A 16,114-nucleotide genomic window follows, 5' to 3' on the forward strand; every position below is an offset into this window, starting at 1 on the left:
AGAATGGTCCCTCCTTCATCCCTTGAGTTGGGGAGGTGTGTTCTATTACGAGCTCCAAATCTTGCACATCTTGCATTTTTTTATGGAATCAAGTGACAAAAGAGAAGGGGCTCTCGCTTTTTCATAGCCTGATCTGCAACATGGCATGGGAACTCTTCTGTAGGTTATGAGCACGGCTGAGCTGTACATTGAACATCTTCTTGTAATTAGCAAATGAGGTTATTACTCCAGCCAGCAGTCATTGAACCACTTGAGGGTCGACTCCCTCAATATGGTGAAAAAAGGCAAAATTTCAGAGAATCAGTGATCCTCAATGCTCGATGATTGACACAAAGGAGGCAATATGCTTAGTCGAACCAGTCTAACCTTTGTACAATATAAGAGACGGTTTCTTGAACTTTTCGGGGGTTTTAATCGCTAAAATCTCTCGAATAAACACATTCTCCAGCTAGTGGAGGGCCTTAATATGTATGAATTGTTGGTTGTTCATTAACACCAACCTTACATTATCCTTATACTTGGAGTCTTTTGATCTTTCTTCAGGCATGTATGCCCTCCGATCGTTGGACGCCAGCTTCTCTTGGGGATTTTATTCCCTTCTCCCCACTACTGCTTCTTGGATGGCCTCTAAAATTTAGCCCATCATCTTGTCCTTCAACTCCTAGATGTGTTGCTGCACAAACTATCAAGTGCATTTTATGTTCATTATCTCTTTGGTGGGTTTCTTCTCTGTTTTGTGCTCCTCTCTTATTGCTTATATGATTTACACTTACAACAACTTCTAAAATATTAAATCTAATTTGTCTTGTGAATCACACCCAAAAAATAAAACATAAAATATAAAAGAGACAGAGAAAAGAAGAGGGGGGGGGGGTGGGGGGGCACATTAAAGAACGAGTTTTTTGATAACTGGTTGATTAATCCCTTACTGTAGAAATGACCCTCTTATTTATAGACAATGGGTATAAAGAGTATAATTGCATGCTTGCCCTTGATTGTACGGGGCATTACATGATATTTTATTATTGGATTTGTAAGGCTTGTTCAGTCATTTGTATTGAGTTGGCGACGAGCGGCGGGCGAGCGGGCGACGAGCGGCGGGTGAGCGGGTGACAGCGACATGCAGCGAGCGGGCGAGAGCGACGGGCAGCGATAACTTGCTTATAACATTTTACTGAATGATGTAATTCAAATTCGACCAAATCGACCAAATCGACCAAATCGACCAAATTCTAAATTCAACAAAAATAGACTACGATGTAAACTTTAAATTTTATCAAACACAAAATATTCTCAAATCCCATACAAAAAGTACAGTACCACTTATTAACCCAACCAAAGGGCCCTTAGCTAATGATTGCTCTAATTTCTTAAAAGTTTGTTATATTCAAAATTTAAATAAAATAGATGACATTTCCAGAAATTTCTTCTAAATTAGAGTTTCATTGACATAACAAAAAATATCGCATCCTATAAATATAAATTGAAATGTCTACCGTCGATTATTATATTTTATTTTTGGGATAATTTTATGCACATAAATTGAAGAATCCCGAGATCTTGGATGACCGCTAAAACTTTAGAAACAGGAAACCATCGTTTACATTATTTCTTAACATGCTAAGCACCTAAATCGCCGCCGTCAAAATATCCTAAACCCGCTCGCCGACTGATTTGACTGGCTGCTCCGGTATGGCCCAGGATTAGCTAATCTATCCGGGCAAGCCAACGGACCACTGCCCGTCGACTATACTTCCGCCCAACGAATCACGATGACTGAGGGGACCTGCTAAGGATAGAACCAGAAGAGTTGTCTACCTTCCCCGCTAATATCCTATGGCATCGGCTATAAATACCGTTGTTCTTGCCTTGTTTCTCTTTTTCTCCTTCCTTCTCCTCTTAAGCCTACCGAGCCGCTTCCCAGCTAGATCCCCGGAGCAGTTCGATCCCGCCCGTTGCTTGGCTTTCAAGATATCACTGTTGGTCCTCTCTCTCTCTCTCTCTTTCTGTGTAAGCATGCCCTCGTTATCTTCTCAGCGTTTCTGAACTGTATCGCTCTCTCCCGCCTTTGCGCACCCGGGCATTTAGGTCCTCTATCCCTAATTCTAATTTTAGATCTAATATGCATGCTGTCTACGGCTGGAATCCAGATTTTTGTAGCGTTTATCATAGGATGCTTCGTAGAGGAAAAAACCTAATGATGATGAGGGAATATCGATATATTTGGATTTGATTATTTAATATCTGTCGTTTGATGCAGATCGGGAGAAAGGTGAGGAGAAGGGGGCAACATGGACGGGATCATGGGGATTCGGAAGGTGGCGTCTCACTGCTCGTTGGTGGATGGGGACGATCTTGACCTCGCACGGCTGCTTGATAAGCCAAAGCTGAACATTGAGCGCCAAAGATCCTTTGACGATAGGTCCCTCAGCGAGCTCTCCATTAACATCCGAGCGGTGGATGCCTTTGACAGCATGTACTCACCCGGCGGAATAAGGTCTGGCTTCGATACCCCTGCATCTTCGGCGAGGAACTCTTTCGAGCCACATCCAATGGTTGCTGAGGCCTGGGAGGCTCTTCGGCGTTCGCTGGTGTACTTTCGCGGCCAACCGGTGGGGACAATTGCTGCTGTGGATCATGCTTCCGAAGAGGTTCTAAATTATGATCAGGTATTCTAGCCCGAATAAGTTTTCTTCTTTGAGAAAGCATGAATTGATAAGAGATCGCAAATTTCCAGGGTAAAGCGAAACTATTTTAAAATTAAACTATTTTATTGGGAATATCCAAATCCAGTTAATGTTTTGCTGAGCCCTTTCTTTGTTTGCCTGGCCTTTTTGACCGTTCTTTTTTTAATTGTCACTATTAGGTTGATCTGAGGAATTTATTGATTTTTTGTAGAATAGGACAAATGTGTATCAATTTGTTGCTATTTATTAACCGACTGATTAACTATACTAAACTAGCATTTAATATAAATAAATCTAATAAATCCTCTGAATTTTAGATTTAGTAGAACTAGAAGTAGTAACTCATGAAATTTATTGGCCTGACAACTTTTAAATCTCCTTAACTCGTAATAAACAGTTTAACTTATTAAATCAAAACTTGGGATTTCGGTGGGTATACTACTTGCATCATCTAAAAGTAGAGGCTGAATCCCTTAAATTCACAAATTCTGTTTTTGCATGTTTGAAAAAATTCTTCTTAATTTAAAAAATGGCAAAAAATTGAGATGTAACCAGCTCAAGGAAAATGTTCAGCGATTTACTTTAAATCTTTTTTTTTTTTTTTCAATTCGTACGTGAAAATACATATCAATAATTTTCTCTGGCTAACCTGCTAGTTATCAAGTCTAACGTGCTAGTTACCATCCATTTTTGTGCTAGCATGTATAGCAGAATTTTTATGTGCTGGTTAAGCTCATGCATACCGTACTCTATGGTTGAGCTAGAAGTCTGTGGATGAAGCTTTCTTTGTTGCTGTTAGCTGATATCTATTTTATTATTATTATTATTATTCTGACAAAATTATTCCAAAAACCGTTTCTATGTTAACCTGCTTTAGTAACTTAATTGCTTGTATTGATCCATCATTCACCACTAATTCAGGTGTTTGTCCGTGATTTTGTACCAAGTGCTTTAGCCTTTCTGATTAATGGTGAGCCAGAGATTGTAAAAAATTTTCTCCTTAAAACCCTTCTTCTTCAAGGGTGGGAAAAGAGGGTTGACCGTTTCAAGCTTGGAGAAGGTGTTATGCCAGCAAGCTTCAAGGTGCTCCATGATCCTCTTAGAAAAGTTGATACAATTATTGCAGATTTTGGTGAAAGTGCAATTGGAAGAGTAGCACCTGTTGATTCTGGATTTTGGTGGATAATTCTATTACGTGCCTATACAAAGTCAACTGGTGATTTATCTCTTGCCGAAACTCCTGAATGCCAAAAAGGAATGAGACTTATATTAGCATTATGCTTATCAGAGGGATTTGACACATTCCCTACTTTACTATGTGCAGATGGTTGTTCAATGATAGATAGAAGAATGGTAAGATATTCAACCCTTTATTTCTCTTTTGGACATACTTTTTATTTGATGCCATTTAAATGGTTTGTGGTCATTGATGAATAATAATTCTTGAATATGTGCAAGACATTTCTTTTTCCTAGTGCACTATTCTAGAGACTATTTGAAACTATGTAGTGCTCCATTTTTGAAGTAAGCACATTAAGTTTTACCTTTTTTTTTTATTTGGAGTTTACATGTGTGGAAGGACCCTTCATTTTTCTTTATGGCTGTTAGCTTGATATTTTTTGTCTTGCACAAATGATTTCCTTGCACTGGCTTTATGGAACTTTATTTTAAGGAGAAGATTGACATTTGACCCACCCACATCATGTACACATGCATTCAAATTCATGCATGACGTTGTCAGTAAGTTTATAACCGATCTTTGTCACCGTTCTCCATTTCATTACCTGTTTCCTTATTGGTGGAATTGACCCATATCACAATCCAATGAGTTTATTATAGATCTAATTGCTTTTTTGATGCATTGTTTTATTATTATCAGGAAAACTATGGCATATGGGAACTTTTTTTTTTCTTATTCCTTGAGGAGTTGATTCACTGCTCTCTCCATCCTCCCAGCGCCCCAGCCAGTCCCACCCTCCTTCCTGGTTGTTTAAGTGATTAGCTTTGGCCATCTTTTACTTTTATTAGATCTTTAATTTTTTTTTAAGATCAGAATGTTTCTTTTTGGTCATTTCCTAATGACATGAAATTAATTATATGGGAATTTAAATTCTAATATTTAATCTCTTCTGTCTGAGGGCTTGTTTAGAAGAGTTCTTCTAAACTTTTTGAGTTGATCTAATTCTCGCTCCAGTACGCTATTACTAATACACTAGTCTCATGCTCTTGCATTGCAAGGAATGGTAAAAAAATGTTATAAGAATAAATTATGTCCATCATTTTTGTTTGTTTCTGTTTTGTATAGAGTTTATGCTATAAACTTATTAACCTAAAGGAAATGTGAAAAGCTGGAAATTGACGAGGCAAAAAAAGAGAAAAAAATCGCTATTAGAACTAAAAAAAAACAAATACTGCGCCCAAAATCCGCAATCCTGGGCTCTCGTCAAGGTCTACAATTTATAGAAAGCAATTTGGGGTCTCGAAGTGTACAAAAATGCTATCGAATGAGTTGACATGTAATAAATGCAAGGGATGTGTAGCATTAATATTGGCTCAACTCTGGATTGTTAGTCAATTATAAAAGAGTTGTTAGATATCCTAAAAGTACGTACCGAGGTTTTTTCAGGCCTAGAGGATTGCTTAGAGTAGATCAATCCGATGAGCTTAATGTTAACCTTGGCTGAGTTCATCTTGAGCTTAGTGGATTTTCTCTCCAGTTAGTTTGTGTGTCTGCCTTATCTTGAGTGGGAAAGTGCCTCAAACATGGTCTATGAGTCCCATATAACCCCACTAGTGTGTTTGTTTAAAGTTTGATTGGTGAATCTAGCCTGAACTTGGCTTGACGAGCTTATCCTTATGTCCTCCTTTTGGGTGAATTCGCCTTTGAGGTATACAATTTTATGATCCATTCTTCCTTACCAAGGTGTTAATTGCCACCCTACATAGAAGTATCTTAAATTTAGAATTTTTTTTTTGGGTAAATTATAAATATTTATTTTGATAATTATGAGATGTTTGATACAAAGAGTTTCTACTAGAAGAAATTTTAATCATAGGGTCGTATGTTACGATGACTTGCTATAGTCATTTTACTTGATCCAGAAAGACATTTCTATTTTTACTTTCTATCTTGTCTATCTTGTGCATAGAACATTGGTGCTCTTAATGTCTTGTTGTAGATGCATAGATGATTAATTGAGAGGATGCCAAGTGTCATTTTGATATAAAAACAAATTTGATTGGGAAGATTATAAATGTCGAGTTTCCTTATCATTGAACGTTTAGATATAACTTTTTTTTTAAATATAGTATATGTATATTTTTTTAAATATAGTATATGACATATATACATACATACATATATATATATATATAGTATGATGAGCCTAGTTTGGATTGATCAATGTCAAGTGGATTTCACAGTATTTAGTGAACACGACTTGTTGATGTACTGAAGTAACTGATCATATTGAATGATTGGTGAATATGAGCTAGATTCCTTTTGTACGGTTGTATCATTGATTTTTTTTTTGCATGCATGGTTAAATTTTTAAACTAATAAGCAAAGCTATTTATATATTCATCTTTTGTGCTATCATTCCATGTTCAATTTTTAAACTTTTCACATGTGGAGCTTAAAACAATAAAATGTTTGAGATTGCTATACTATTGGAAATGAAGAAATCAACATAATAATAAAATATTTTTATTTTTTCTTAGATGGATTTTCCATCCCAGTTTTTTATTGTTTACAAAAACATATTAGATTTTTTGATTTGTTTATAACTTGAGATTTGATATTGTGTGTTAGTTGGTCGCTCTCATGAGGAACACCTATTCCAAATGAATGATTAGTCCTAGTCCATCATTTAGCGGGAATGTTGCTATTAGGATTTGCTCAACATGTGAACTCATGATTAATGCAACAATTTTGTGTTAGGCTTTGTGCAAATTGTATCTAACTTGCGATTTGATTGTGATAATCTGTGAGAACACCTATTTCAAATGAATGATTAGTCCTAGACCTCTATTTTGCAGGAAGGTGGCTATTAGGGTTTGCTCAACATATTAACTCATGATTAAGGCAACAATTGTGATTTAGGCTTTGTGCAATTTTTACTACGGCTCCTCTTGTGATGAACCTAAGCTACTTGGTTGACATTGGAAAGTAGAAATAGTGTAGATTTTTGTCCTCATATAGAGCACTTAAAGTGACTTCAGGTCCTCTATTTCTTTCGACCAACGAGGATCTATAGGCGTCTATGAACTTAGAATGACACTGTATTGAAAGAAAAATAATGAAAATATCAAATTTATAGTTATTCAAAATATAAATTCTCTGTGCTAAGATGAATATTTTGAAACATGAACTTAAGGATGTGCATTTGGTCGATCTGGATGAATTGTTTCTGTAAATTTTCAGTCCGAGTTAATCCAAAATCCATAATTCAAAAAAACATAAACTGCTCTTTTTGTTGGTCAAAATGAACTGTCCAAACCAAAATGTAATTAATTCTAAATGGATCCGTTGAAAATGAACTGAAAATCGAATAACATATGTGAAACATTAAATGCATCTGTTAAATATGAAAATCATAATCGAATAAAGAAAATGTCATTAGCTGAAGAAAATTGCTTGATTTTAAACTAACTCCATATTATGATATGAAAAGGAAAACCCTTAGTCCTTAAGAAGAGGAACTTAAACTAAAGGGAAATACCGAAAAAAATGAAAAACAACTTTCTTTTATCCACTCTCCAGTGCTACCATCATGTTCATAGTATGAACTATTAAGAAAGAAAAAATTAATGGCTACAAAATACCTTTGATTTTATTGAGAGAGTTGAATGATTTACCACCAATAATATCAATATAGAGATGGAACTGAAGGAAGAAATAGTTGGGCCAGGGCAAGAAAACTTGAAATTTTGAATGAGGAAACAGGGTACCTCATACTCAAAGCATATTATTCACATCCAAGTCGGCCAACGTGGCTTCTTATTTCACCATAGGTCACCTTGTACGAAATAGAAACTTGGAAATCTGGCATCTGGTTACTAGCGACTTTTTTTTTGAGAAGTAGAAGCGAGCAAATAGAAAATTATGGATTATAGAAACTGTGAAAGTCAAAAGCTCAAAACAAAAGTGTAAAGCCTAAAGTCTAGAGGAGAAAAAGGATAACAAGGTGATTCAGTTCTTGGATTACTCTATTTTACATATAAAAACACTAAACTGAAATCCGAAAACCAAATAGCTTAAATTTTAAAACCATTATCTGAAATCAATTTTCAAACTGAACCAAATAAACCAAATCAGTTTTGTTATGTTTGATTGTCCGATTTTATCCAAATAATGCATATCCTTAAATGAACTATTTATTTGTTTTATTTATTTTTTTCTTATATGTTCTGATTTTTGTAGAAGTATCTAAATGTATGACACTAAATATGACGCAATGGAGAAAAAGGAACCCCACGTAGTGGGATTAAGGCTTTGTTGTTGTTGTTGTTGTTGTATCTAAATGTTTGTGATCATGATTTAAACTTGACAATATGAATCCCACCTTACATTTTTATTTATATATCACAATGAGGCTTGCGCCTCATTTGGTTACTTCATGATACTTGCATTTCATATAATATAAGACCTGCCTCACCTCAGTTCTGGTCAGGCACAATTTAATCTAAATTTTCCTTAAAATAGGTATAAGTAAAATAGACCTAATAAATAGTCCTTATTGACCAATATAGTACACGACTGAAAATGCAATTGAAGTTATTATTTTCAATTGTCTTTTTTTTTAAATCTAATAATATTTTTTTTTATTAATTAATATTAGGAAGATGGTTGAAATTTAAGATGAGGAATAGAAAAATATGGATAAAATTTAGGATGAGATCAGAGAAAATAAATCATTATGTTGTATTTTGTTGGAGACTCATTAAGTGATAATAGTGATGAAAACTTTTATATTTAGAGTTTTAACCTTTATTAATGCTTAAATTTGCTCAATTTGGTGTTGAGGCATTTTTCATATATAAGACTAGGCGTAAGCCTTGAGGCAATTTTGGGTGTAAGCCTAACATTTTGAAAATTGTGTAAGTTAAATAAATGGATAAAATTTATATATTAGTATCATAATTTCTAGATTTATTAAAAAATACATATCAACATCCGAACATAATTACAAGTGAAATTGCATTTATATGTAATAACAATTTATGTACGTTACAAAATATCAAGTAAAAATTTGCACAAATAAAAATATAACATAAACAACAATTGATCAAACTAATGTAAAACATGAAATGAAAATAACATAAAATATCAAAATGAGAGTATAATAAGACTTAAATATGAGTTTAGCATAGTAGACTTCTCTCACACTATTATTTAAAATATTAAAATTTTCTCACACTTATTATTTAACATGATAACATCCATACATCTAAATAATTATAAAGTATATAATCAAATATTTTCATTATTTTTTTTTTCTACCTTTTCTTCAGTTCAGTCTAAGTTCTCTCATTCTTTTTTCTCTTTTTCAACCTCGGCTCTACCTTTTCTTCAGTTCAGTCTAAGTTCTTGTTGACCTCATTTTTGGTGAGGTCTTAGTCTCGTCATCTTTCTTATCTCTTGTTGTCTAGTGTTGGACGTTGTAATCTTATTCTAATCTCCATCAAAGAAATCAACACTAAGATCTTCTTGTTATAATATAGGTGGTGTAACTTCAATTCCATCATCTATAAAAATTCATTTGATTGCATATCTTCACATAGTAGAGAATTCTCATCATTCTTCAAATTTTTATTCTTCAAAATTTTATTCTTTGATCTCTTATTGTACATGCTATATACCAAGGAATTTAGTTTTAAAGTTGTCATACAGTTCTTTTTTCTTGTGTAAACTTGTTTATATGCGCTCCATTGCACTCGCATCTAGTGATGAGCATGTAAGTCTTAGTACTTGAACAACAATACATTGTAGCTCTGGTGACCATTACTAAACTGGATCTACTAATAAACTATATTTGAAGAAAATTTAATATTTAGATACTTAATCCTTATTTTAATGAATACATTAAATATTAAAAATTCTTTGAAGAATATTTTCTTTGTTGTATTTGAAATAAACTGTCCTCATTTATAAATAGAATAAATTGCATATTAGCAGTTGCTTTTGCAATTGGGCCAAGAATCAATTTATCCTTATAATGATGTAATCCCAACTTGATCTCAGGATTGGAGAACTTGTTATCAACATATTAAAGTTAAGGGTTTAGGAAAAATCCAGCAGTATATACATGTTGATGGAGATAAAGCTTCCATTTTTCTTCAATGATATCTCAGATCTCCTTATAATTGGCTTCCTCTTCCTAGGTTATGGGCTATTAACTCTTTAACCACTTCCATTGTATTATAAATAAAACTGATAGATGAGTTTATCTTTGATCCATTATTCTCAAAATCTGAACTAAGGACAGAGTGGTTATTATTATATATGTGATATTACACCAAAATCCTTTATTTGAATTATATATTTTCTTAACTTCTTTTTTGCAATTCTTTTTTTTATTTTCTATTTTTTTGCCCATGCACAACTAAGCTAATTAGTGAATGTGAACATTGTCTTCAATGGTTGCCTTGCTTCCAACATATTTTGTAGAGCCAAAAATGTTAAGGTAAATCTTGTTCTAGTAGGGCTTAGGAGTTCTTTCTTTGTAATTTTCTTCATTAAAAATAATAACAAAAAATGGTTGTAAATGAATTTACTAATTTCTTTTTTCTTTGGTAGGGCTTTTTATAATAAGACAATTTACAAATTTTCTCAAATATCAAGTTTATGAAGTGTGCAGCATAAGGTGTTCAATATAGATATTTTTGCTGCTTCTTCATCAACATAATGTTGTTGTTGCTGCTGTTTTTTCATTCTTAATTTTAGGACTAACATGGTCATGAAGGTTCCTAATTGAGAAGATCAATTTGCGTCAACATACCCATAATATTTTTCATTATAAATTCTTTCAGGATAACGGCATTTAAAACTCCACCAGACTGAATTAGAGTTTCCATAATTAATCATGATAAGTGATTCACCATTTGGATTTTTTGTTAAGAGGTTGTTTATATATATGATGCGTATATCATATTTGTGTGGTTTGTTTGTTTCTAGGTGAAAACTTGGCATAGTTTAGTAAATAGAAACTTAAATTAAATGTAAATTTGATTTTTCTTTTTTCTTTTTTTTTTCTTTTTAGGAATTTAGCACAACACTAGAAACAATAGATGCGCATTATAATAGTTGCATTCTTATGATAGTTTTTTGCATCTTCTATGAGTTATATGTATAATTTGTATAAGAAATTCTTTTGCAAGTTACTGTTAGCCTGTGAGAATTACAAGCCTGCTAATGATATCAAGAAGTGATTTATGAAATTCAAATGGTAATAAGATAAAAGTTTGTTTTAACCCTAAAAGTTTTCTGCAATAATTCGTACAGAGTTACTCGTAAGATGAAAAATATTGATAAAATTGCACTAGAAATTGGATGAATACTTACGAGGTAACGATCTCATAAACTTTTGATATTTTAGTTATTTTTGAATGTATATGATTTATATTTATGTCATGAACCATCAATTAATATCTACATTTTTCTCTTTCCACATTTTTGTTTGGAATTCATGTCCGACACATCAATTCCACTATTCCACAATTTCGAGATAACGACAGACTTCTGCCATAAGCAATAAGGGTATCTTTAAAGTTGGTGAAAAACTTTTGCTTGTGGTTGTTCATGGATTTTTATCGTAGTACGGCAGTTGTGCCCAAATTTATTTTATTAATATCAATTGAACAGTGCATCAAAGCCAAAATTTTTGCAGTTAAGCATAACTGATACAAATCTTAAAGTCGCAATAAATATAAATTATGTTGAGGAACAACCAAAAATATGAAGTTTTATTTTTTTTTTAATTATTTATTTTTTTTAATGAGTTTTGATTTTAGCAAACTTATATAAGCACAGACTTAAATGTTTCTCAAACTTGATTTGTATGTGTATCGTTAATCTTGCACCTTTCTAAAATTTCCCATTTTCTTTTTCACCTAGTTATCTTAGATTCTCCATTTGATAGCTTCTTCATGTTTACTTAGTGGCTTCTCAGTGGTTTCTTTTATGGTCCTCGTGTGGTTCTTGCCGTTACCTTCTCTAATTATTGTTTGGTGGATCCTCCATGGAGATTTTTCTTTTGATTTCTGCAATTAGCCTTTTTTTTCCAATGTTTTATGGTTGCTTTTCTATGGCTTTACTGTAACAATATTCTTGTGATATTTTTAGCCTTATTACATGATTGAGATCTCATGTTTATTAGCAATAGGAGCATGCAATAACTTTAGGTCAATTGGTGGATAAGGATTCTAATTTCCAAGTAGGATTTTGTAATTTTAAATAAGGCCGAAGGGATGTACAAAATTCATTCAATTGGTATTGAAATTTAATTCTGATTGGATGTGCTATTCCAACTATTTTTCCGTAGTAAACTTATTATTTATATGAAAACCTTGAAGGTTTTCAGGTGTGGTTATTCCCTTTTATAACTTTGAGGCTTGTTTCTTTCTTTTGATTAATTATTTTCTTCTACTTTTTCCATTTGTTATTGATTTTTTTTACTAAGTTGTGTGGCTGATTTTGCTCAAATTCGATTTATCTAATTTGTTTATAGGAATACGTGCATTTGAAGTAGATGTGTAGCTTTCTTGGTTCTAAATGCTTATTGATTTTTTTCTAGTACACCATTTGATTATCGTTTGAATGATTTGATTCATATTGTTTGTATTAATCGCAAGTAGAATAATTGTTAATATTCATGGAAATGTAGCTTGTGATATCTTTTTCCTTTTATATTTTTTTTGCATCCCATAATATATCTCTACATGAAATTTTTTACCATAAGATGTTCTAAATGAAGAAGTTTTGTTGAATGACATTGGAGATTTTTATCACGGAAGATGCTACAGTTTTTTTCCTCTAGTTATAGAGAAGCTACTTCAAGGGAAAAATAAAGAATGTTTAAGCTTGGTGGGCTTAGATTTCTAGTTCTTCCATGGTTTTTATATTAGTTTCCCTAAACAATGACCAAGTCAGTTTGGTCATTGGGAAATGCTTAACCTGCTAATTCATGAATACTCTTTTTTCAAGGTGATGCATGTTAGATAGCACTTGTATCCTTTGAATGTTTCCTTTTTGTTTTCACATAATTTAATTGAAGTATTTCGAAAATGATACCTGCATTTTTGTCCAATAGAGCCAGGATCCCCTTTTGAGATAATTTTTTGGCATTTTAGAGGAAGCAGCCAAATTATGGCTGTAACTGCTGGATGGTTTTATTTATTGTGTTCAACTCAAATGATTTTCTAAATTGACGGTTAGGTTATGCAACAATTCAATTTTTGTTGATTCTGTTTCAGAACTTCTAAATCATCATTCTGAAGAAATAAATGAATATATGATTAGATCTAAAAGTATCATTTGGTAGTTCCTGTCAACTGCTAGCATGGTACATGTCTTAAACTTTTCTGGGCTTGCTGGCATTGTTCTTCTTGGAGCAATATAATGGAATACTGATGATTAACTGTAGCCTTTCATTTTTCCGAAGTAGATTTGCTTAGCCATATAATTTAGCATATTCAAACCTACTTTCTTGGCGTCCGTACCTAACAAGGGTGCTAGTATCATTATGGATTGCATGCCACCTAGGGTTTACATTGTCTATTAAAATAATACATTGACCTTTACAAAGGTGTATATCACCTTGGTTTCCATTTAATGTCCTTAATGCGTTTCAAGTTGAAACTGAAAAATATCAACCATTATCTTTATATTCCTTCAACCTAAGCTGCAATTTGATGATCCGCCATTGCATTTTCGTAATGATAACTATTTACTATGAATTTATGTGTAATCGCTGGTGTTACATATTATAAATTAATATCTCTAGATTCTAAACTTTCTTCTAAATTACTTTATTTAAATTGATCACTAGGCTGATGCTTTTATTTGATACATATATTAAAGTTCTGATTAATTTTACACCGTTGTTTTGGTGCATATTTATTTCTTAGGGCATTTATGGGTATCCGATTGAGATTCAGGCCCTTTTTTTTATGGCTTTAAGGTGTGCTTTGGCAATGCTGAAACATGATGCAGAAGGAAAAGAATTTATTGAGCGAATAGTGAAACGTCTGCATGCTTTAAGTTATCACATGAGGAACTACTTTTGGCTTGATTTCCAAAAGCTAAATGTCATTTATCGCTATAAAACGGAGGAGTATTCTCACACAGCAGTCAACAAATTTAATGTTATCCCTGACTCGATTCCAGAATGGGTTTTTGATTTTATGCCTACACGTGGTGGTTACTTCATTGGAAATGTCAGTCCTGCAAGGATGGACTTCAGATGGTTTGCTTTGGGTAATTGTTTTGCCATTTTATCATCACTTGCTACTCCTGAACAGTCTATGGCTATAATGGACCTGATTGAAGCACGCTGGGATGAGTTAGTTGGAGAGATGCCTCTAAAAATAGCTTATCCTGCCATTGAGGGCCATGAATGGAGGATTGTGACAGGTTGTGATCCCAAGAATACCAGATGGAGTTACCACAATGGAGGTTCTTGGCCAGGTTAGAAAATTACGGTCACTTGATTTTGGAATATTATACATACATACATACATCTATACATCCATACATCCATACATCCATACATCCATCCATCCATCCATGTATGTATGTATGTATGTATATATTATATATATAGATATATAGATATATATCAAAATATTTTCTATTAATATATTTTCTAGGAAAATATTTGAGGATGAATTTGATAGCCTTTGGGATTAAGTTTCAGATGAGGGAAATATAAATTTTGGCTGCTTATTACATATTGTACTCATATTAATGTTAATTCAAAGATTATGAAATTCATTCTGATAAAAAATATTTAAGAACTATATATTTATGCAGTGCTTTTCTTGTTTGTAAGGTGAATGGTATTAACAGTTCTTATTTAGTTACTTCATGCTACCTATCTGTCGGAATAGCATGAAGTTGTATTAATAATTTGAGCTAATTATGGTTACGTGAAACCAGGTTATACACTAGAGAGCAAAGTGACTAAAACCCTGTATGGCTTAATGTATGCCCCCCCCCCCCCCCCCCAATTAAACCATACTAATTCATTTTTGCTTTCTTTTTTTGAACTTCACTTCTTGCTTGAATCCTTATTTATGCTGTGGCTTGAATATCTTAGGAGTGCATCATTTACTATAAAGCATTAGTATATTTAAATGTGTTGATAATTTCAGACTACTTGGGAAGTTTCATTTCTTTCCTTGAAAACATGTTGTGATGTCAGGTCTCTGTGCAGTTTTTCATCTATTTTCTTCTCACTGTCATAGTATGGTTGTAGGAATCCCCAGCCTGATTTGGGTTCAACCAGAACTATTTCCAACAACCTTTGAAGTAGAACATAAGCACACTATATACAATAATTTTATTAGATTTGATTATTTGAAGCATGCTGTATATCTAACACCCATGCACTTCCATTCTCTTGTCTCGGTCTCCTGCAGTGCTGCTCTGGATGCTTACTGCAGCATGCATCAAGACAGGTCGTCCTCAGATTGCTCGGCGAGCGATAGAAGTTGCTGAGACCCGGCTTCTGAAGGATGGCTGGCCTGAATATTATGACGGAACCCTTGGACGGTATGTGGGCAAACAAGCCAGAAAGTTTCAGACATGGTCTATAGCAGGGTATCTGGTGGCCAAGATGATGTTGGAGGACCCCTCACATTTAGGTATGATTTCTCTCGAGGAGGATAAGGCAATGAAGCCTCTCATGAAGAGATCCAGTTCATGGACTTGCTAAGCTTTTTGGGTTGAAGGGAGAAAATTTACAGTTTTAATTTTACACTATTATTTGACTAAAGCTTTTCCACATATTCCCTTTTGGGGGTTTTTCAATGAAAAGTTTTGGTCTGTAAAATATGATATTTAGCACCACTGGTCCGAATGAAAAGGTTAGCTTTTTCATTTATGCCAGAAATTTAATGGTGTTTGATGTATTAAGAAACTTGGAACTAAATGAGATTAATTGGTCTCTTCGCTAATCAGATCCTTTGTGTTGAGTAATTAGTTATTTTAAAAGGATAAAAAACGATGGATTTTTTTTCTTTGAAAATTAAGTGGTTCAGTATATTATAACGAAAAAGTCTCACAAAGTGATCAATAAATGAGCTACTTGAATAAACAGAGTTTTTTCATGTTGCTTAGCAAAAGATAAGAAAAAAGGAGACATGGAAAGCAACCTGGCAACCCGTAAAATGTAGCCTGTAGGTCACTTGTGGGCAGAGTGGTATAA

General features: G+C 33.3%; 1 protein-coding gene across 3 annotated transcripts; it reads left to right on the top strand.

Moving 5' to 3' along the window:
- Positions 1 to 1,728: 1,728 nt before the first annotated feature.
- Positions 1,729 to 15,863, top strand: LOC110038611 (probable alkaline/neutral invertase D). 3 transcript variants are annotated; one of them, XM_020743498.1, is made up of 5 exons: positions 1,729 to 2,010; positions 2,261 to 2,669; positions 3,609 to 4,040; positions 13,815 to 14,373; positions 15,327 to 15,863. In XM_020743498.1, the coding sequence occupies exons 2-5, from the start codon at positions 2,292 to 2,294 to the stop codon at positions 15,620 to 15,622; spliced, it is 1,665 nt and encodes a 554-aa protein (XP_020599157.1). In that variant the 5' UTR covers positions 1,729 to 2,010; positions 2,261 to 2,291; the 3' UTR covers positions 15,623 to 15,863. The 3 variants fall into 3 exon arrangements, with proteins under 3 accessions (XP_020599157.1, XP_020599156.1, XP_020599158.1); XM_020743497.1 differs by having other exon boundaries at positions 1,729 to 1,979; XM_020743499.1 differs by having other exon boundaries at positions 2,007 to 2,088.
- Positions 15,864 to 16,114: the final 251 nt, after the last annotated feature.

Source organism: Phalaenopsis equestris, unplaced genomic scaffold, assembly GCF_001263595.1.
Source record: "Phalaenopsis equestris unplaced genomic scaffold, ASM126359v1 Scaffold233282, whole genome shotgun sequence".
Lineage (NCBI taxonomy): Eukaryota > Viridiplantae > Streptophyta > Magnoliopsida > Asparagales > Orchidaceae > Phalaenopsis > Phalaenopsis equestris.